The 18,710-nt window shown below is 44.2% G+C and overlaps 1 protein-coding gene across 2 annotated transcripts in view; it reads left to right on the top strand.

The window, feature by feature from the left end:
- The window catches only part of LOC118213959 (Krueppel-like factor 12), a 61,431-nt gene extending 49,471 nt beyond the window's left edge, over positions 1-11,960 (top strand). The window contains exons 5-6 of one of the 2 annotated variants that reach the window (XM_035393244.1): positions 1,198-1,355; positions 5,663-11,960. In XM_035393244.1, coding sequence (XP_035249135.1) covers positions 1,198-1,355; positions 5,663-5,844 — 340 coding nt within the window. In that variant the 3' untranslated portion in view covers positions 5,845-11,960. Of the gene's footprint in view, positions 1-395; positions 829-1,197; positions 1,356-5,662 lie in introns of those variants that run through there. The other variant, XM_035393245.1, reaches the window with a different exon arrangement.
- Positions 11,961-18,710: the final 6,750 nt, after the last annotated feature.

Here is an 18,710-nt window from a genome sequence, read left to right as displayed (position 1 = left end):
TGATTAATAGTCGGACATATCATCGACTGTAGACTTTATTAAAAATCTGAACATTTAGGGCCACTTTAAATAAAGTTTACCTGAGTATTTCATGTTATTACCAAACGAAATGAAATCTGGTCTATTCTTAACACAAAGCTCTGTTCAGCTGACTCTTTAGTAAGCAGTCCAGATATTCTGCTTTGTCGGCCATGTTCTTGCATTTCGCTCTGACGTGATAATCGTTGTGTAATGAAGGCTGTGCAGCGATGGTGGATTTGTGCGATATATATTATATATTATACTGACTCTCCTATTGTGTTTTGCTGCAGCGCCATGTCACTTCAGTATCGAGGGTTATATATTATATATTGCAGTATATATTGTAGTGACTCTTCTGCTGTGTTTTGCTGCAGCTCCATGTCTCCGTTCAGTATCGAGGGTTATATATTATATATTGCAGTATATATTGTAGTGACTCTCCTACTGTGTTTTGCTGCAGCTCCATGTTGCAGTTCAGTATTGAGGGTTATATATTATATATTATATATTGCAGTATATATTGTAGTGACTCTCCTCCTGTGTTTTGCTGCAGCTCCATGTCTCCGTTCAGTATCGAGGGTTATATATTATATATTGCAGTATATATTGTAGTGACTCTCCTACTGTGTTTTGCTGCAGCTCCATGTTGCAGTTCAGTATTGAGGGTTATATATTATATATTGCAGTATATATTGTAGTGGCTCTCCTCCTGTGTTTTGCTGCAGCTCCATGTTGCAGTTCAGTATCGAGGGTTATATGTTATATATTATATATTGCAGTATATATTGTAGTGGCTCTCCTCCTGTGTTTTGCTGCAGCTCCATGTTGCAGTTCAGTATTGAGGGTTATATATTATATATTATATATTGCAGTATATATTGTAGTGGCTCTCGTCCTGTGTTTTGCTGCAGCTCCATGTTGCAGTTCAGTATCGAGGGTTATATGTTATATGTTATATATTGCAGTATATATTGTAGTGACTCTCCTCCTGTGTTTTGCTGCAGCTCCATGTCTCCGTTCAGTATTGAGGGTTATATATTATATATTGCAGTATATATTGTAGTGACTCTCCTCCTGTGTTTTGCTGCAGCTCCATGTCTCCGTTCAGTATTGAGGGTTATATATTATATATTGCAGTATATATTGTAGTGACTCTCCTCCTGTGTTTTGCTGCAGCTCCATGTCTCCGTTCAGTATCGAGGGCCTGCGGCGTCCGAGGAGGTCCGAGTCTCCCGACTCCAAGAAGAGGCGCATCCACCGCTGCGACTTCGACGGCTGCAACAAGGTGTACACCAAGAGCTCGCACCTGAAGGCCCACCGGCGCACACACACAGGTGAGGGGCGGGGCATGGGGATGGGCGGGGACACCAAGAGCTCGCACCTGAAGGCCCACCGCCGCACACACACAGGTGAGGGGCCATAAAACCGCACCTGTCTGGTCCAGCACCGTAAAACCGCACCTGTCTGGTCCAAATGCTCCACAGCGACCACACCTGCGCGGGATGAGCGTCAGGGTCAGAGCGGGACAGGTGTCAGGGTCACACCGGGACAGGCGTCAGGGTCAGATCCTTTATTACAGGTGGCGCAGACTGAAGACTCTAAACGGTGTCTGAGTCATGATGTGGCGGGACAAGCCCTGCACTGTGCCATTGTCTTGCTTTGGGTGAAGTCCAGCACACCCCTGCTGAAACAGAATAAACAGGAGAAGGGCGTCTTTAAAGGACACTGAGGAACACAGACCACGCCAAGCATTGCTTTTATTAAACCAGCTATGCGTCAGTTGTGATTTGAATCACTCGCTTGAGGGAGGCAGTATTGGGTCTAAAATGCATACCGTACATCGTTGTATTAGGAATAATTGCATCAGCCTTTCATAATGAATGCCAAATTTGTGCTTTCACAATAACTGTGACCTCCTCCCTCTCTCCTCCGTATTTAACGATCTAATGATAACCCCGTAGGGATAAACTGTGCAGTTAAGAGTTCTTGTTCTGTGCTCTTCTTGTGAGAATGGGCGTACTCCAGTTTACTCACAAACAGTCCCGTCTATCTAAAAGCGTACATATTTATTACACGTTTTTTATCACACACTCCAGAGTTTGCATATTTATTACATATTTTAAGATGGACTGAACAGTCATTGGGTCCATTGTGACAAACCAATTTCTATTCATAACTAAAGAATGGCTGGGATTTCAGGACAGTGTGACTGGAAACCAATGACCCCTGATCTGGTCCAGCAAGCCACTGAGTAGTGTGAAGGATTGAGCTGGTTCTCATTGTGCTGATGCGTGTGTCTGTGAAGGATTGAGCTGGTTATCATTGTCCTGATGCGTGTGTCTGTGATGGATTGAGCTGGTTATCATTGTCCTGATGCGTGTGTCTGTGAAGGATTGAGCTGGTTCTCATTGTCCTGATATGTGTGTCTGTGAAGGATTGAGCTGGTTCTCATTGTCCTGATATGTGTGTCTGTGAAGGATTGAGCTGGTTCTCATTGTCCTGATATGTGTGTCTGTGAAGGATTGAGCTGGTTCTCATTGTCCTGATGCGTGTGTCTGTGGAGGATTGAGCTGGTTCTCATTGTCCTGATGCGTGTGCCTGTGAAGGATTGAGCTGGTTCTCATTGTCCTGATGCGTGTGTCTGTGGAGGATTGAGCTGGTTCTCATTGTCCTGATATGTGTGTCTGTGAAGGATTGAGCTGGTTCTCATTGTCCTGATATGTGTGTCTGTGAAGGATTGAGCTGGTTCTCATTGTCCTGATATGTGTGTCTGTGAAGCATTGAGCTGGTTCTCATTGTCCTGATACGTGTGTCTGTGAAGCATTGAGCTGGTTCTCATTGTCTTGATGTGTGTGTTTGTACAGGGAGGGCCTCAGTGCTGATGGCTAAACTTTCATGGACTCTATACATTTACATTTCCATTGCATTCCATTGATTTCAGTGCTAGTTTTGTACTTGGCAGGATTGTTTTGTTTATTTGCTGAACAGGTTACCCTACAGGGTTGGAGTCCTGATCTATGTGGTCACTTATGGCACTACGATCTTTACTTCACTCTAGTGTGTTTTTCTGCACCTCTGCACTTTGAACTGATGCACTTGTTGTACGTCGCTCTGGATAAGAGCGTCTGCTAAATGCCTGTAATGTAATGTAATGTAACAAGATGAAGAGGAGCCATGAAATGACTGACAGTGCAGCCGGAAATACTTTGTGCTCCCAAAAATATCGGTGTTCTTATCCTGAGTGATCATAACTGGCCTGTTGTGCAGGATAACAGGGCAGAATACAGGGCGGCCCAGCCCTGTTCCTGGAGATGTACCTTCCTGTAGGTTTTCACTCCAACCCTAACAAAGCACACCTCATTCAACAGCTAGAGCAAGGCTGCCAAACCCTGTTCCTGGAGACTTACTGTCCTGTAGGTTTTTATTTCAACACTAATTTGGCACACCTGATTCTACTAATTAGCAGAGTGAAAACCTCCAGGAACAGGGTTGGGCAGGCCTGGTCTGTATTGCAGAGGGCTTTTGGTGAATAACATGTGAAGATGTTTTACATTAGACAACAAACCTGACTGTAATGCTAATGAATGCAGGGTTCCATGTTTTTCTCGACAATCGTCCATGTTTTGGTTCTGCTAAATCTAAGAACATGTTTGAGCACAGTGTTTCAGCATTTTATGTGCTTTTTCCCATAGTGAAGACCAGCAGAGCTGGAAAATCCAGGTTCAGAAGTAAAAAGTACTCCCCAGTATTTTGTTCCAATAACCTGGATTTGCTAATTAGCACGGTTCTTCAGGATGGAGGTAGAACTAATGAGTGAAATCAGCTGGCAGGAGTTCCTGGGTGGTGGAAACACGTGGCAGGACTTTTACTTTCTGACCCCTGGACTCTACCCCTCTGGAGACCAGTGGTAGACTACACATATTTTACAGCCTGCTTTGACGTGAGGTTGGGGGGCTGGTTTCTGGTTGGGCGGCTGGTTTCTGGTTGGGCAGCTGGTTTCTGGTTGGGCGGCTGGTTGCTGGTTGGGCAGCTGGTTTCTGGTTGGGCAGCTGGTTTCTGGTTGGGGGGCTGGTTTCTGGTTGGGCGGCTGGTTGGGCGGCTGGTTGCTGGTTGGGCGGCTGGTTGGGGGGCTGGTTGGGCGGCTGGTTGCTGGTTGGGCGGCTAGTTGGGGGGCTGGTTGGGCGGCTGGTTGCTGTTTGGGCGGCTGGTTGCTGGTTGGGCGGCTGGTTGCTGGTTGGGCAGCTGGTTTCTGGTTGGGCGGCTGGTTTCTGGTTGGGGGGCTGGTTGCTGGTTGGGCAGCTGGTTGCTGGTTGGGCGGCTGGTTGCTGGTTGGGCGGCTGGTTGCTGTTTGGGCAGCTGGTTTCTGGTTGGGCGGCTGGTTTCTGGTTGGGCGGCTGGTTTCTGGTTGGGGGGCTGGTTGCTGGTTGGGCGGCTGGTTGGGCGGCTGGTTGCTGGTTGGGCGGCTGGTTGGGGGGCTGGTTGGGCGGCTGGTTGCTGTTTGGGCGGCTGGTTGCTGGTTGGGCGGCTGGTTGCTGGTTGGGCGGCTGGTTGGGGGGCTGGTTGGGCGGCTGGTTGCTGTTTGGGCGGCTGGTTGCTGGTTGGGCGGCTGGTTGCTGGTTGGGCAGCTGGTTTCTGGTTGGGCGGCTGGTTTCTGGTTGGGCAGCTGGTTGCTGGTTGGGCGGCTGGTTGCTGGTTGGGCGGCTGGTTGCTGTTTGGGCAGCTGGTTTCTGGTTGGGCGGCTGGTTTCTGGTTGGGCGGCTGGTTTCTGGTTGGGGGGTTGGTTGCTAGTTGGGCGGTTGGTTGGGCGGCTGGTTGCTGGTTGGGGGGCGGGTTGGGCGGCTGGTTGCTGGTTGGGCGGCTGGTTGGGCGGCTGGTTGCTGTTTGGGCGGCTGGTTGCTGGTTGGGCGGCTGGTTGCTGGTTGGGCAGCTGGTTGCTGGTTGGGGGGCTGGTTGCTGGTTGGGCGGCTGGTTGCTGTTTGGGCAGCTGGTTGCTGGTTGGGCGGCTGGTTGCTGGTTGGGCGGCTGGTTTCTGGTTGGGGGGCTGGTTGCTGGTTGGGCGGCTGGTTGCTGGTTGGGGGGCTGGTTGCTGGTTGGGCGGCTGGTTGCTGGTTGGGCGGCTGGTTTCTGGTTGGGGGGCTGGTTGCTGGTTGGGCGGCTGGTTGCTGGTTGGGCGGCTGGTTTCTGGTTGGGGGGCTGGTTGCTGGTTGGGCGGCTGGTTTCTGGTTGGGGGGCTGGTTGCTGGTTGGGCGGCTGGTTGCTGGTTGGGCGGCAGGTTGGGCGGCTGGTTGCTGGCTGACTCACTGATGTCAGTGACTGTGACACACGTGGTGCGTTACCCATTTTAATATTCTGGTTTTAAAACACTGCCAATGTCTTGCAGAATTGCTACATTTGACTCAGTTTCTCATTATTCTGGTTCCCCTGTGATGTGAGACTTAAAGCAGCCATGTATTTTTGATTGAAATGATGTTGTCAGAGGATGGGCTCATGAATGCCTCTGTCCCGGGGCAGTGAGAGATAGGTAACCCTAACCCCAACCCCCAACCCCCAACCCCTAACCCCCAACCCCAACCCTAACCCCTAATCTTTGACCCTAACACGTGCCTGTTTGGCTCAGCTCGCTCTGTTTTATCTCATCCAGGTGAGAAGCCGTACAAATGCACCTGGGACGGCTGCACGTGGAAGTTTGCGCGGTCGGACGAGCTGACGCGGCACTACCGGAAGCACACGGGCGTGAAGCCCTTCAAGTGCGCCGACTGCGACCGCAGCTTCTCCCGCTCCGACCACCTGGCCCTGCACCGCCGCCGCCACATGCTGGTGTGAGGCTGGCCGGACGGACGCACGGACGCACGCACGGACAGGCGCGCACGCACGCGCGGGAGAGCTGGGACTCTTCCGGAAACGGGGTTCAGCTGGGCTGAGCGCCTCGTTTCCCCTTGCCCCCGGCGTGAGAGGCGGGACGTCCGGCCGGAGAGATAACAGGGTCTGGCTCCTCCGAACCAGCAGGGGGCGGCCTGGCAGCTGCCCCTGCCTCCCGAGTTCGGAGTCAAAGGAACCTCTCGTTCCAGCACTGTTTTTAAACAAGTTTCCCGTGGTTTTTTTGTTTTTGTTTTTGTTTTTGTTCCCCCCCCCCACCCCACCAAAAGCTTTTTTTGCTCCTCATCTGGATGCACCAGGTATTAAGGCTGTCATCCACAGCAAGGTTTTTTGTCCCCCGCCCCCATCTTCAATCAAACGGCTGCTTTCCTGCATCTATAATGTGAAAAAAGACTCGAACCCGGAACGGCTCAGTTCACACTGGGGCCCCCGGTGCTCTGCCCAAACCGGGCCCCTGGGACAGACAGCGCCCCCTAGGCCCCGAGGACAGCATTGTTGCACAGTTTGCCCCCCTCCCTTGGCGTGCCCCGCGCCCCAGCACCTCAGCGAGAGGCTGAAAGAGACGGTTCCCCAGGACGGGACGGGACGGGACGGGACGGGCGTGTGAGCCAGAACCTCAGAAAGGCCAGAGCGGGTTTCACTGCGCACAGGGTGGACACCGCTCAGAGGAGTAGAACCACAGAAGAAGAGGTAATCAACGAGCCCCTTTTAAAAAACAAAAAATCATACAGTATATAGTGCACACGTTACATATATGTACACGGTTACATATGTGTGGTTCAGTGTTTGTTTTCATGAAGTGAATTTCTTGAGCACACGATCTTAAAAAATGTTTATGTCTAACAGTGTATAAGGAGGCTACAGAAGTCACTTTGCCAGTAATCTATAACTGTCCTCATTTTATGCTTTTTGAGAGCCTATAATTTACTTTATTAAGTTTTTTTGTCTAGAAAAGCGTTATTGGTGCATTCTGTGCTGTGATTAGCAATCAGTAAAGTGCAATTTCATGAGTTATTGTAAACATGAAAATATGTTTGTGTTGAGTTCATATCTTAATTTGCCTGCTTTGGAACAAAACCCGTACTAAAAACACAGTATTTTACAACCTGCAGAACTGTGATTATACCAGTATGTATTGATTAAGACTCTTTTAAACTCTCTACGCTCAAATTGAATGTGACATTGACATAATGAAATCCCAAAATAGGATGATTATTTTAGTGTCGCTGGTGAAAACGTTGGTGTTTTGTGTGAAACTATGAGCACCAGCTGCGGAATGTTCCGGGCGGACTGAGTGGCACTGCTTCGACCGGCGAGCTGTGTCATACGACCGTGTCATACTTTCACCGGTGAAGTCCCCCAAGCTACTGATTCCTCAATATCAGTACCAAAACTTTTAGCTTTGGCATTTTATGACACTCAGAAATATGTTATCGCTTCCATAAAGTGTAGCTTGACTTCCTTTGACACTTCATGTCAACTGAAATGGGCATTTTTGGTCACCTGACTAGGGCTGCTGGCGGTAGGTTAAAGTCAGTGGCAGAAAGTGCCCCACGTCATGAGTTAATCTCATTCTTTCTTTTAGTTCATGCTGAATTATTAGCAAATGTAGGCGTGGTTACTGAAGAAAATTGATTCCATTTGCTCATGGAACAAAATGAACTGGTCTGGTGGCGTCACAGGCTATATAGACAAAGCGATGCTAATTAGGCTGAAGGTATAGATGCTTTTCCATTACTGCCGTCGCCTAAATACTGCCAGTATAAGTATTTCTTTCAGTTATATAAAATAAGTATTGTCCCTAATACTCTCTATCTTACTCAATATTTATATGGGCCACACACACATACACACATTAACCTTTTAGCTATGGTGTACTTCTTGCTGACCAGTGCAATTAAATAAAATTTAAATTATAACAATTAATTGACATTAAATGACAAACAAATATGAGTTCTACGTAATATTTTTCCCTCGAATAACAGGTTTCTCAGCATGTAAAAGCACAAGCCAAACATGCATTCATAGTTACATGATGTGAATAAATATTATGTTAACATTAAGTGTATTGTTTTCAGAGATTAAGGTCTGAAATTTGTGATATTAAGAGGACAGTGCCGCAAGAGGGCCATTCCATCCTGGTCTTCTTAGACCAAGAAATATCTTCTTTTTTATTGGAGTCCTTTCCTGCCTAGTTCAGCTACAGGGAGAGCAACTACAACATATCAGCTGTTGGTACTCTGACTGGTAGTCTGACCACCCGGCACATATCCCAGCCAGGACAGTGTCTGCTTCTGCACAGCGTCTTCTCATTCTTACTTTCTCAGAAAAATAATATGAACCAAGGCTGGTATTACGCTCAATTTTTTACATTTATGATTTCAGAAATCTATGAATGTGTGTTTTGCACTAAACTTTCATACAGACTTGATCCAAAATTTTCAGAAATAATTTTGTGAAAAAAGTCGTCCATTTATTTTTATTGGAACAAAAGATTTTTTCCAATTCTTATCGCCATTTCAGATGACTCAAGATTTTGACTTTAAATTTGTACTGAAATAATAGATTTATAAATTAAGATTTTTAGTGGATTTGACATGAAATTAGAAGCATCAGCGAGTAGAAAACGTAAACGAGTTTGTTTTTATTCTGTGGCAGGCCGTCCCCCGTTCAGCAGTTGATCATTTGACAGCTGAGATGTTTCTGAAGTTTTATGTAAAAGTTCCTTCCTCTGAGTAACACAAGGATGCAATAGTTAATTTAATAGTTGATTTAATTGTTTTTACCGAAAAATGTGTTCTTTGTCAAATTTTAAAGAGGAATAAAACTCGTAAAACACACACATGCGCGTTTGCACAAAAATAGTGCACGATTTAAACACGACTCCTGTCACAGAATAACCAAGAGAAGTGTGAGCGGAGTTCTGATATCTTAATGTGTGACATCTTAAGAGTTAGGTTATGTCTAAATACGCCTTCTGTAAAGCATTTTACTCCTGTGCTGTTCTGTGTGCACATTTCATAGGACAGCCACAGGTCACATGACCACCCCAGTGTGAAGCGTGCCATAGGCCAAGCTGGCCAGTGCAGTATAGCTCCCCCTGCTGGCCAGTGTAGAGTAGCTCTGTTCTGACCCCACTCAACCAATCCTCAACACATTTTGTGCTCAACTGAAGAAACTCAAGCGAGTGTAGCTCGCTGTGTGAAAGGAGAACTGCGCAAAAACATTCTTCTTTGATTTATTTTATTTTAGTCTGAGCTCGCTACACCGCTTGTGGGGTTTAGTACATTACATTACATTACAGGCATTTAGCAGACACTCTTATCCAGAGTGACTTACACAACATTTACATAGCATTTACATTGCATCCATTTCTACAGCTGGATATATACTGAAGCAATCCAGGTTAATTACCTTGCTCAAGGGTACAACGGCAGTGTCCTACCCAGGAATAGAACTTGTGACCTTCAAGTTGAAAGACCAGTTCCCTTACCCATTATACTGCACTGCCACCCAGTACACGGCTGTTCTGTTTAATCTGGGCCTTTGTATGGTCAAGTGTCTTTTTGTATTAGCGATGCTCTGGGTGAAGTCACATGACAGGATCAGGGTGGAAAAATGAACTGAAGGCGAAATAAAATAATTGTCCAGTCTAACAGCAGTGCTTTCAGTCCTATATGTAACAGCCTAAATTTAGGCAAGTGTTACTCTTAAACTGCTTACACAGCATCAGGAGCTCAGTTATCACTAAAATAACAGACAGCTGAGCTCATAAAAATAGCAATACTTGATTTTTAGTCTTTGGACATATTTGAGGACAAACTGCAATGCTAAATAATAGAATAAGCCCTTAAATTGCAAATGCAGTATTCCTTTATTGAAGTAACAGTAATATAATAAAATTTGTTAACCTGAGTTAATCTAAATCAGAAAGTATATATATCGATATATTCAACCTAAAATAAGACCAATATGTTTATTTTATTTTGCTTGAGTATTTTATGTGTTTATGTTTCCTATCTGTGTATACATTAATAGATCATTTTATCATTTTACCATTCAGTTATACGATTGATCGCCTTTTGACCATCAGACATGTCATCAGCACCTTGTTTATGTGTATAAGAAAATCAACCTAAATTAGAATGATAAATGTTAAATTATACGCAGTAATATTCATCTACATACTTTCATATAATTTACTTTTTTGTCCTTTTTGAGATGAGGGGAACTTCCTTATAGGGCTATCTGATGTATAAACAGTGTTTTCAGATAATGTCATTTATATGTAACGGTGAGGCAAGCATTTCGAAGCTCAGTTTTGCATAGACTGTACATAGTGTTCAGTGAAGGAACTTGTATTTTTTATTTTAAGAAGTACCTTTAATACATTTTTACAGATGATAAATTGTAGAATTTGGTATTTTCCTCTTGAATTTATGCATAGAAACAATCAACTACAATCTATGTGGTTCTGGAAAAAACAAATATTTGGAAAACAGGTTTACCATGAAGTGTATGCCCCCCCCCAAAAAAAAATACCTTGAACATGTAGTCATTTAGTCATTACTCGCATGTTGAGTTCAGTTTCCAAATTTGTCCATATTTTAAAGATAAAGGGTCATTTGGGGCTATCTAGGGTAGTTTGGGATTAACTTCTTCAAAAGGCGCAGGTATATGTGGTTAATGAATTCCTTTTAATAATCCTAGCAGTAGTAGCTACAAGCAACAGTATCCCTTCATGCCTGTTTTGAGGTATTAAATATGATTTCTGAAGTGAAAATAAGGCTGCTTTATATCACATTTGAATACAAAAAACCCATTTACTTCTTTATTTCATGTGTTTGTCATGGGAACTCACAGTAAACCTTTTTTTGTCTCCCTCATCCATTCTGAAGATGAACACATCAGATGCACATGCAGATGTACACAAATAAAGTGCTTTCTTTTTCTTTTTTTTCGTATGTTCTTATGTAAGGGAAGAATATTGCATTTTCTGTGGCATAATTTTGTAACGGCAAGCAGGGTCAAAGTTATGCAATAATGACTAGTGCCTCCTAAGAGCCTACTGCAGTGTGTGCAGATGAGGAAGTGATAATGCCAATATGGTTACTACAGTACAAAAGTGCACGGTCAATACTGAACAAGTGCAGATTTCATTTAAAATAAGCACAGACACCCCAAAAGCAACACTCACTTTAAACAGACACCCCCAGCATTTACCTTTCTGTCAGCCTAATGACACTGAGCCTTATCCTTCAGAACCAGCTGCAAACAGCCAACCATCACATTAAAAATATATTGTATGTGTCTCCTATGGAAATGACATATGATTCATATGGATGTATAACCTCACATACTGAAATACTGAACAGATTTATTATTATTATTATTATTATTATTATTATTATTACAAATTGCATATCTATTGTCATGCAAAAGCAGGCAATGTGGAGTCATGATTACAGTTGAACCACATGATTCACACGGCGTCTGCACTGCAATTCACAGGAACTCTTCTGAATGTGAGCAGACTGGGAAACCAACCTCTGGAAACTTTTTTTTCTGTGAATAACGCCCAGTTTCATTAATGTATTTGTACAATGTTTTTTTTTTTCCATTTAATATTGGTTCCAGATTTGTTCTTTGCATTGTAAACTTAGTAGATTAGCTAATGCCTATGTTAAAAGTTTAATGATATTATGTATGTGTTGTTCTTGTATTTATGTATAGTGTATGTATTGTAAATATATTCAGAGCTTTTCATCTTACTGTAAAATTGTGATTTCACCCTGCAGTGCTTTTCAAAGGGAGTCCCTGTTTGTTAAATTCTGTCAGAGAATTGAAAGTCCCCGTCTCTTTTTAAGAGAATGAAAAGAACAATTTTTTTCTTCTTTTTACCGATAGAGTCTAAACATTCTGTCTGTGCTTTGCTTTCCTTCCTGTATTTTTTCCTTCTCTGGATTTGGCTGTGAATTGAAATTAAGTTTAAACATATACATGTATAATAATCTGAATGGAGGCATGAAGGCAAATAAAGTTGAATTTTGTATGTAACAGGCGAGAATGGTCTGCAGAGAAGTGTTGGGGTCTCTGGCAGAAGGAGGCCTTGCATCCCCCCCCCCTCCCCTCCCCTCCCCTCCCCACTATTCAGAGGTGGCAGGCTGGGATTGGGAGGGGTTGGGGGGGTTATGAGCTGGCAGGCCTGGCTTAAGCTGCTATTACTGTCCTATTCAGGGCTTATTCAAAGTAAAGTATGGTGGCTGAACAGGGACACCCTGCCTGCGTTAGTCAAAAGCCAAACGGAGGAACAATACATATCTACACGAAGAATATTTCACACCATTTTCAATCATTGGGTTTATATAACAATAAAGTGGTTTCAATTTTTTCATCATCATTTTTTTTTTTTTATTAATGCTTCACAAGAAGATTGATTACGTATCCATACTGATTTCATTTAATCTCTGGGCATTTACAAAATTTCAATCATATTTGCGAGATCAAGACCATGTGGTCAAACATGATATTGTATTCAATAGCAGATGCTCTCATGCAAGTGTACAACGTAACAACGGACTTCGTTGCTTTCATGCGGGATTTAATTATTCTTTGGTCACATGTCAGCAGTGTGCTGCTGCGGTTTTCTCGTTTCAAATATAAGCTGTAATAGCAAAACAAACAATTAATCCTTTAGACTACATTTAGAGTTTTAATTAAAAATGTATTTGGGAATTTTTTCTTGCAGTCGTTTAAATGCAACGCAGTTCAAATTGATATCTGAGCGTAGACGCGACAAAACAGGTTCCCTTCCAGTTTTCCCCTGTAGAGGGCATCAGTTTCCCGTGTTTCCTAAATCACAAATTTCAAACGTACCAGCTGTTTCAAATCAAGCAAACTGCCTGTCACTTTGCTGTCTTGTTTTGACAGTTGAAGACTTTTATTTTATTCGGTTTCTTGACAAACTCATAAAAGTCCACCCAGCAAACAGGCACAACAAATAACTTCAAAACTGTCTGAACACTGCGATTCCAACCTTAAGAAAAATGTCACCTCGTAAAAAGCTTCACCTAAAATTATAACACGATAACGCATCAGCTGAAGCAATCGTGGGGCGATCTCCTAATCCTTTCTGAAAACTCCCACTGAAAGAAGAGTGCGGCGTTTAGGTTGGGACACTGCACTTGTTACTTCTATTTTTGTGGTAGACCCACATTGCTGCAGTACCAGAGCGGTTTTACATGTAAGAAAAATAAATAAATAAACAGACATGACAGGAGTTTGGCGGCAATCCATCAGAAACGCCTTAATGACAGCTGTAGTCATTACAACACTAACCTCACTTTAGTGTGCAGGAACTGAATTTGACTCGCTACCGACTGCACATTGGGAACTGGAATGCCGAACCGAAGCGCTCGGTGCTCAATGAACAAACATCCCCGAGGCAGAGCATAATTAAATAAATCTCTTTGTTTTACTTCCATGAATAAAAATATTGGCGACTGCAGCATTCTATGTTTGCACACCATTACCATAATTGCGCAACATGGTTGAATTTTTTTTTTTTTTTTTGTCTGTCTTGAATATGTTAGATATACAATATATTTAATAATCCATTAAAGTCATTTTGCATACAAATCTGCCTCTAAATCTGACGGTAAGTTCCTGCTGTCTTCAACTGCTCTGGTCTTGAGTGTGTGGTTTATTTAGATAGCTTCAGACAGAATTCAGCTCAATGCGTTTGAGTTGTTCTCAGTAAAAAAAAAAAAAATTAAAAAAAAACATTGAACAGACTGAAACTATTATTCGCTGTTACCAATAGATGCTTCAGGTCTTCGTTAGCCTCCGGTATCAGTGGGTGGAAAATGATGGGAAACAGCAAAAGATAATAAAAATAATTCCTGCGAGTGAAATAATAAGGATTGTTATTGAAATCGCCGCGATGGCTTTATCCAAACAAAATAATTACTCTCATGACAAGACCTCTGGGTGTATTACGAGGAAAAGTATGTTGACAAGACATTCCCAAGCGAGAGAGTACTTGTTAATATTTCATTTGGCGGCAGTCCCACTTCTCTCTTTCTCCCTCCTTTTCTCTTTCTCCCTCGCACTGACTTTCTCTCGAAGAGTTTGAACTTGAATCACGGTTCTTTGTTTCTCTGTGTAATTGAATCGTAATAAATTATTGATGGTGGGTAAGGTGAGATTCCCCCTTCAGTGTAAAGAGCCTTGATTCAGAAAAAGGCTACATAAATGTGAGCTATTATTATTATAATTATTGTTATAAAAATAGGTAAATATTAAGAAACTGAAACTGAAATACTCAGAAGCACTTTATCAGTTACATATCAATTCATGTGACTGTAGTTATCAAAGGTTTCGCTTGGTTATAACCTGAGTGTTGTTGTGTACTTTCCAGGAAATCAGATAAAGTTTATTTCCAACAGAGGTGTTTCCAAGAAGGTATGATCTAAATTCCTATGAAGTACACATTTAACTCTAACTATAAACAACCTAAACATTTGATAACTACAAAGTAGTTGCTTAGTATTTACCATTTTTTTTAAACCAGTGGTAATTACTCAATTATGTGCTATTTTACCACTTATTTACTTGGTAAATGCCTAGTACTTAGAAAGCGTTACCAAGTTTAGCTTTTTGAAGTCGATATTTTATTTTACAAGAAATATGTGCATATCACACATTGTTACTATCACACCCAGGTATCAAATGAAACCTCAAACTAGATTTCTTTACAGTAATTTAGAGATTCTGATCATTTTTGTGTGGCAAAAACACCATTGAATAAACAACAAGGGTATAAACTGAAATAAGCTGATGAAAAGCAATGTACTGATAATCTGGCATATGTTCAAGATAGGGAAAAAATGACAAATGGCAAATAAACATAAGAAATATAAATGCCATGTGGCATGAAATAAGAACTACAGAACAGAGAGTCATGAGAAACGTTGACATTACCAATACATTACTTCAGCAATTTAATGCAATGCCCTAATTGAATTGGAACAACACAGGGAAACGGGGCTTGTAAAAGCCTTTTTGCTTTTAAAACTGGAAATGGATTCAACAGTAGAAAGTGCATCTGTAGACTTTATACATATTTTAACAACTGACTCCAAAATGTCTCTGACTTGAATTAGTGAAAGTACATGTGCGCTTACGACACAACAATAAGCTGCTAATTATATTTGCCAGATCAAAACATTCATTGATTATTTTCTGAGAGTACTTTTTATAACCACATGTGAGTCATGTGTGCACTATAATAGCCCGTATGAATCAACGTCTCGATGTTATGGATGGCATATCAGTCATAATATTCCGTCTTTATTGACTCTGGATGTTGTTTGGGAGGAGAGAGGGAGCTAAGAGGATGTGCTGAAAGGTTTCACGGCATTCTGATGAGGGGCTTTGGATGGAAAGATCAGACCCCTGTTCTGATTGGTTCCGCTCTTTTTGACGGTAACTCGAAGTCAAACCACCGCAAAAAGGATTTTTTAATTTCACGTTTTTTTTTTTTTTTGTGGTGCAATTTTTTTTTTTCAAGGTCAATTCACGCATTTGAGGCCCAAGTCATGTGAAATGGCAGACTGGTTTAGAATCTCACAGCCCCTGGCATTGAAGCACAGCGCTAGCTATCGGGAACAGGCTGCAAAGCAGTACAGCCACGCACCATTACTGTCATTAGCCTACTTTTATTATTCGTCTAAGCGCAGTGCTTTTTGTACACCTGTGAAAAGTTTGACAGCCAACTGTCGATACGGTTAATCTAATCCCAAGAACAGCGAGCGCTCATCATAAGTGAGCGCTGGAACTGAGCTCCGGGGAGTTCCCCCTCCCGTCCCTGTTCTTCAGGTGGTGTCACTGGAGCAGCGCTGACACTGTTGTGCAGGCACAGGACACGTCTGTGCTTCCGAGGGTGTTTCCACCATGACAGCCGACGTCCCCTTTCAGGCCTGGGGATTGGAGGACTGAAGAGGGAGCGTGTCACCACCGCGTAACCGCCACCGCGTGAACCTGCACCGCGCCGTGACTCAACGTGGAAGAGCTGCCAGTCTCGGGCCGAGCATGCTGGGACAGCTCCACCGCTGGGTGAAAGGGGGGGTTTGCACCCCATCGCCACCTCCCTCCCTGGACCCTGGACCCTGGACCTAACTCCTTCCATCTGCCATGACTCACCAGCGCTCACCGAGCTGTTAGTTTCTCCAGCGGACTCAGGGCAGTGTGGGAACCGGGCTCTCCGCGCCTTGCACGAGCACGAGCAACAGCCCCGCAACGGACCCGCAGCGCCCCCTCCCCCATCCCCCCCCCCACCCCCCTCTGGACCAGAGACAGTTTTAAACAATGAGAGAATAACAGCTTTCCACACCGTGTTCAGGATCCTAACCTCCCCCCCCCCCCCCACACACGCATTCCACCCCCCCAGGTCAGGTCAATGTGAATATAACATCTTCGCAGAACAATGAACAACATCTGCAATATTTCCCCTATAACCAGGGCGGGGTCCGCATCCCACACAGTCCACTGTGAGCGGGAGAGGGGAAGCGGCTAAATAATAACAGCTATGTTTTATGTTATTATGAATAATATCTCAGACGTATAATCAGGATGGTTTTCGGCAGAGCAGAACCTGCTGGATGGAGCATGCAGCTGGAGGGGGGGCGGGGGGGGGGGGGTCGCGGTGCGCTCCGGTCCACAACAGGACCACCTCCGCGAACAAACCCCTCGGCAAAAACACAGAAAAAAAGAAAACCAATGCGGAGGAATCGCGTCGGGAAACAAACTGCAGAAACAAAAGAATTAGCAGCACGGGGAATAGCCGTTTATGGGTGTTGGGGTTGCTGTCCACCCCCACCGCATACCGTCCGGGGCTCCGGAGATGCGTATCTCACACACTTGCTCCTTCAATAAGGGGGGCGCTGGGCTCCGGGAAGGCAGAAACCCTATAGGTGTGTTTCTGTGAAAGAGGCCTGTCCTTTGACTCCTCTAAATGCTTCCCTCGCCGTGCTCCAGCAGATCGGCTGAATGTGAGGCCTCCACCTTTAACCCAGCCGGTTTAGGCTTACGATTCTGCTCCCTTAGCCACCAAACTCCCCCCCCCAACACACACACACACACACACACCCCCAACACACACACACACACACACACACACCCCCAACACACACACACACACACACACACCCCCAACACACACACACACACACACACACACACACACACACACCCCCAATAACATGCACACAGACGCACACACACCCACACACACACCCCCAACACACACACACACACACACACACACCCCCAACACACACACACACACACACACACACACACACACACCCCCAACACACACACACACACACACACACACACACCCCCAACACACACACACACACACACCCCCAATAACATGCACACAGACGCACACACACACACACACACACACACACACACACACACACCCCCAAAAACATGCACACACACACACACACACACACACACCCCCAACACACACACACCCCCAAAAACATGCACACAGACGCACACACACACACACACACACACACACACACACACACACACACACACCCAAAAACATGCACACAGACGCACACACACACACACACACGCACACGTAGATGAAGATGCTTTCCCTCCGTATTATGCAGGCTCATTGACTGAAACATGAAACACGTTCTCAGGAATCTGACTTTTACCTTTATTAGTAACTGTAAGGTGATTATGGTACAAACCAAGCATTAAAATTTTTTTATTTATTTATTTTTTTACAAAAAGGAAGAACACGTTTGACAGGATGTGTAAAAGGTCCCTGATTTGTTTTGGTTTGTTTTGGTCGAGAGGACCTTTGAGAATGCGAGCGGTCCTTTTGTCCTTTTGCATTCACTATGAAAGGAATGTTGACAATGGAAAAAGTCATTTCTATTCAGCGTGCACAATGTCTTAAGGTTGTGTTCCCACCACTGATAATAAGCCTGCTTCCCTGGTTTAGGCCCGAGCCAACTGTGGTTACAGCTCCTCACGAAGCTTCTCCACTAATAACTCAGGATTACTCCTGATGACTCCTTACATACCAGCCCATTATGCATTATGTCCGTATGACAAATAAGATCTGATTAATCGAGGAAACGCAGTGTTTACCTTTGCATGAATGTACACACTAATACCTGCCATTTTCAGTTTTGTTGAAATGCACAACTGTTGTTCACAAGTCAAATACCATGTGTCAGAACATGCAGAAACGCATTAGTGCACAGTATTACAGATGACAGGAATCTGAAATGCACAAACACTTATACAGACATTACTCACACTCACTCACACACACACACACACACATGGCAAACACACACACAGAGCTGACACACAGAATCCATATATAGAATCTTTTTATTCTGATAACGCCATATCACTTGTTCGTTGTGACGGATCTTTATCTTGCCGTCTACACATGACTGAAGTTGAACTACAACAGACTGATTTGATTGGCCGATTGCCTATCTGATTTCTTTATGTTACAAGGATTTCCACACCAGGCACCGACTGCACACATCTGTCATTACAGCACAGGGGAAAAGGCTGGGGTACAGATAAAAAACAAAACAAAAGAGTGCTTGGCAGAAACCAGACCTCTGGCTGCGTGCTGGCATTGGGGGGGGGGGTTCACCCTACCTGGGGCAGGAACTGCAGTTTAGTCACAGACACCTGTCCCCTCTGATGCCTTTGGTCTGACACACAGGGCACCATGGGATTCCTTCTCTGCTCAC

This window comes from Anguilla anguilla, chromosome 15 (genome assembly GCF_013347855.1).
Source record: "Anguilla anguilla isolate fAngAng1 chromosome 15, fAngAng1.pri, whole genome shotgun sequence".
NCBI classification, from domain to species: domain Eukaryota; kingdom Metazoa; phylum Chordata; class Actinopteri; order Anguilliformes; family Anguillidae; genus Anguilla; species Anguilla anguilla.
Note: the sequence above shows the minus strand (reverse complement) of the source record. Positions and strands in the feature narration are given on the sequence as shown.